Source organism: Chenopodium album, chromosome 16, assembly GCF_948465745.1.
Source record: "Chenopodium album chromosome 16, dcCheAlbu1.1, whole genome shotgun sequence".
Lineage (NCBI taxonomy): Eukaryota > Viridiplantae > Streptophyta > Magnoliopsida > Caryophyllales > Amaranthaceae > Chenopodium > Chenopodium album.
The window spans coordinates 15,213,063-15,217,954 of record NC_137849.1 but is presented as its reverse complement, the minus strand read 5'-3'; the positions used below and the strand labels follow the sequence as shown (position 1 = coordinate 15,217,954).

Below are 4,892 nucleotides of genomic sequence, written 5' to 3'. Positions count from 1 at the left end.
TAACCACAGAAACATCATCACCGTCGCCGCCCTCCTTTTCCTTACCTAGATACGTCGCCGAACTCCTCTACCCCTACCAAAACCGTTGCCGAAACCCCATTCCCTCTCCCTGGAAACCACCCAATGTACAAAGCATCACGAATTCTACCACTTTGGGGTTCGAAGGTCGATTTCAGCCTTACCCTCCGCCTTCGAAACAACCGAAAATGTTGAAATCGACCTTCGAAGTCCCAGAAACTTCGATTTCTCGATGAAGGGCAAGGGTTGTTTACGGGGAGGGGAGAATGGGTTGGGTGGTTTGAATAGGTTGGGATGGTTTTCAGGGAGGAGGGGGAAGGCCAGGGGAGTCGCCGGTTTAAGAGGTGGTGGTTGGGCTGATTTCGGCGGTCAAGGTGGGGGCAGGGCATGCTGGCGGCGGGGGTTACGGTGTCGGTGGTGGGGCTGGGTTAGCCGGTTAAAGTTTTTTTAATGTTTTTTTTTAAAATTAATTAAAATTTTTAACCAATAGCCTATTAACACGTGTCTATTGATGGAATTTGTTAAGTGGTGGTGAAATCAAATTTCGGTGTTATTTTGTGGTGTTATAATTAAAGTTTTTTTTTTATATTTTATATTTTTTATTTTTTTTTGTGGCGTTATAATCAAATTCTCAGTATTTTTGTGGTGTTATTTTGCAAAATTTCCAAAAAATATACTCCTGTAAATGAACCAAATTCCCTAATTCGAAACCAAACAGAGTTCACATCGAAAAAACAATAAACCCAAATTCCCTAATTCCTCATTTTCACAAAATCAAACTTGTCAAGATTCAAAGATCGATCAACAATGGAGTGTGTTTTCGGATTAGTAGGCAATGGATTCGCAATTATTGCAGCAGATACATCAGCAGTGAACAGCATTTTGGTGCACAAAACCAACGAAGACAAGATCATGAAGCTCGATTCTCACAAACTCTTGGGCGCCAGTGGCGAAGCCGGCGATAGGTCCAATCTCTTCCATTTTTGCAAAATTAATTTGTTCATTTGTGACGGTTAATTTGAATTTGAATTTAATTTTTTTTGTTTGATTGATTGATTTTCAGAGTTCAATTTACGGAGTTTGTCCAGAAGAATGTTTCTTTGTATCAGTTCAGGAATGGTATCCCTTTGACTACTGCTGCCGCTGCTAATTTCACTCGAGGTGAACTTGCTACTGCCTTAAGAAAGGTACATTTTCTGGATTTTCGTTTCGAGGTTTTTTTTTTTATTTGATTTGAATGTTTGTTTGATGATTGTGTGTATTTTAGATTTTGAAGAGATGCTATTTAGGGTTCACAAATTCTTTTATGTGTCACTAGCTATTATAGGGGTTACTTCGTTAGTGTTATACGGGTTACTTGGTCAGTTCTAGAAGGGTTACTTCATGAGTTCATGAGTGCTATAGAGGTTACTCGATCAGTATTATAAGGGTTACTTGTATAGGGTTAGTGTTTTTTAGTGAACCTGAATTTGTTACAAGTGTTGCTGACTTAATTAATGAATGTGGGTATTTGTTCGAGAAAGCGGTTCGTATGCTGTGGATTACATTAGATTGCTGTCCTTTAGGTTTACTCGAAAAATACAGTGCTGCATAAGGGTGATTATGAACATATCTTGGTTCATCAAGTGAGGATTGGCTGGTTTAGTTGTATGCAGTGAGTTGATGTAGACTATTAGGCAAACAAAGATCGACGTATTTCCACATTAAGGGTCATAACCTTGAGCAAATTAAGTTGAAACTGTGAGTTGATGTAGACTATTAGGCAAAGGAAGATTGATGTATTTCCACAATTAAGGGTCATGACTAAAAGCAAATTAAGTCGAAACTGTGAGTTGAAGACTATTAGGGAAAGGAAGATTGATGTATTTCCACAATTAAGGGTAATAACCTTAAGTAAATTAAGTCGAAACTTTGAGTTGGTGTAGACTATTAGGCAAAGGAAGATTGACGTATTTCCACAATTAAGGGTCATAACATTAAGCAACCTAAGTTGAAACTAAGATTTTGCTAGTTAGTGAAGTACACTGTTAGTTTCCCCTCATTTCTTTCACCAAACGCCAAACACTTGAAAATTGTACTCCGTATTGTTTTTATGCTTGGTTGAACTTGTTTCATTTCCTGCAGCTATAAATCACACTGTTGATCAATATTTTGTTAGAAGATTCAGTTATTCATGATTTTCAACTTTCACTGTCCACCAGGTTTGCTTAGTTCTATGCAATTCTATATTATGCTTTCATTTTGTTTGAGTGCTCCAATATTTAGTTTTAAGTTTACACTAATGTACCTTAAGCTCTCCGAGCATCTACGGTGTATTATATGTGCTACGCATTTACTTGAAAAGGTTTCTGCTACTGAAATTTGATATGAACCATAAAAACATTAAGAAGAATCTGAATCGAAGAGATTTGAACTGAATTTAATGATAAAACAAGTTAGCTTTTTTTTTTTTTTGGTTGGTTGGTTGGTTGTACTAGTAGTAAACTAATAATAGTAGTAGTAGTAATTAGGGATGCCCTTGAAAGCTTAAAATAGGATTTCAGCTCTAGTATTGGAGATTTATTCTGGATTTTTCCCTTCTCTTTAAATTAGGCTGTAATTAGAACTTTTTTTCATAAAGTTCTCATTACTTAAGATGTAATTATTATTTTTAAAAGAAAATTTTCTAATATATTTCCCTGAAATTGTTATGCCTTTTCAATACAGCACTTGTCTCAAGTTTGTTATTCCCCTGATAAGATTTCCTCTATTCCCAACTCCATCCTCCATAATGCTTCCTTCCCTTTATTTTGCTTATTGGAACTTATGAATTCCACTTTGATTGCTTGTAGGCTCTCTTGACATTTATCGTTGTTTATTTGCAGAATCCATACTCAGTAAACATAATTCTAGCTGGTTTTGACCAAGTCACTGGACCTTCATTATACTTTATTGACTACATAGCGACTCTTCACAAGGTAGATAAGGCAGCATTCGGCTATGGTTCCTACTTTGCTCTCTCCATGATGGACAGGCATTACCGTAGTGATATGTCAGTTGATGAGGCCATCAAGCTGGTTGATGATTGCATTGTAGAGATCAGGACTAGGCTGGTTGTAGCTCCACCTAATTTCGTGATCAAAATTGTTGATAAGGATGGAGCTCGTGAATTTGCCTGGCGTGAATCCATTAAAGATCAGGCCGTTGCAGATGCAAATGCTGCTGCTGTATCTGCTTCTGTCTGAGGGTATCCGGTTGTTCAGTAGTGAAAAATAGGCCCTTTTTTTATACTTTCTGAAGGTTGATATAACAGGATGATTTACTATGTTTGAAACTGTATACCCTTACTTTGGAGTTGTCATCTTGAGATTTTACCCCACTGTTATCATAAATGCCGAAACAATCATCAAATTGATTGATCTAGTTCATTTATAACCATGCTAATCTTAACTTGTCTGAGAATCGTGGATTCGTGGAAGGCTGAGCGAACACCTTACCATCTCCATTCTACATCCTATTGTGAAGACCTCACCATCTCTATTCTACATATCCTTATTGCTTGGCCTTCCCACTCTACTTGGAATTCTGAAAATCTTTGGAGTACCTTCATGTGTCCTCCTCCAGCTGCATAGTGAGACTCAAAGCTCTTAGCAGAGTCAAAGTAGCAAGGGTTATTACTCTCTTTGGCTTTGTTGTTGTTGTTGAGGTTATTCAATCCCTTTCGATGGCCTCGTTCACCCTCTCGACACTTGTGCTCTCCCCTATGTTGATCGAATTATGTTTCACATTGCAATTTGCATTGCCTTTGTCGTGGAAGACCTTCCTCACACTTTATCAGACAATGTGTGTAATCATGTTCCCTTGGGTGCCTATCCATCCATGAGTTCAAGCTAATTTATCATATTGTTTAAATTACGTAGTTTGTTGCTAAATACTCTACAAGCGGGGCTTGATCAACAACCCTATGATTAATTTTATAAGATATTATTAACGAGAAGCAAATAATTTTCCAAAAAAAAAAATCAATTATGTAAGATTGAAATAATTCATCCATTTCTTTCTAACCTAATAAGTTGGACTGAATATAGAATTAATTTCTTCCAAAAAAAAAAAAACAAACAAATAAATAAATGAATAAATAAATAAATAAATTTCAACTATATGAATATGAATCATATAACTTCAAATAAATCAATTATACTTATAAGATTGAAATAATTCATCCATATCTTTCTAAGCTTACATAGCCTATTTCAATCCGTATCACAATACATGGTGTATCCACTTCACATAATCACATATTATAAAACAATTAATTAAGGGCCTGTTCATATTTACTGAATTGAGCTGAACTGAACTGAACTGAACTGATTGGAGCTGAACTGAACTGAACTGAACTGATTGGAACTGAACTGAACTGAATTGAGCTGAAATGAATATTTTATGTGAGAGGGAAATTAAGAGCTGAACTGAACTGAACTGAACTGATTGGAACTGAACTGAACTGAACTAAACTGATTGGAGCTGAACTGAACTGAACTGAACTGAAATTAAGTAAATGTGAACAGGCCCTAAGTAATAAGGGTCCCATGATTAGCAAATGGGGTTACCTTAACGTATGTAGGTTACTTAAATGAGAAATAAGGGGTTACTCTCTTAAATATGCGGAATTATTCCTTCATTTTTAAAACTAAAGAATAGGGGTTACTCGAATAAACAAATGAGGTTACTTGTTTCTAAGTTACTTGATTTTACTCGTATAAAGAATTTGGGTTACTTTATGGACAACATGGGGTTACTCTTATGAAAAAAATGAGGTTATCCATACATTTAATTGAAGATTACTCTTATAAACGAATATGGCAACACCGTGTGGCTAGCTACATACAAGACTT

At 36.2% G+C, this 4,892-nt stretch overlaps 1 protein-coding gene across 1 annotated transcript; it reads left to right on the top strand.

Moving 5' to 3' along the window:
• The first annotated feature begins 669 nt into the window (after positions 1 to 669).
• Positions 670 to 3,420, top strand: LOC145586262 (proteasome subunit beta type-2-A-like). Its single transcript, XM_081643045.1, has 3 exons — positions 670 to 983; positions 1,082 to 1,205; positions 2,883 to 3,420. The coding sequence occupies exons 1-3, from the start codon at positions 826 to 828 to the stop codon at positions 3,240 to 3,242; spliced, it is 642 nt and encodes a 213-aa protein (XP_081499171.1). The 5' UTR covers positions 670 to 825; the 3' UTR covers positions 3,243 to 3,420.
• The last annotated feature ends 1,472 nt before the right edge of the window (positions 3,421 to 4,892 follow it).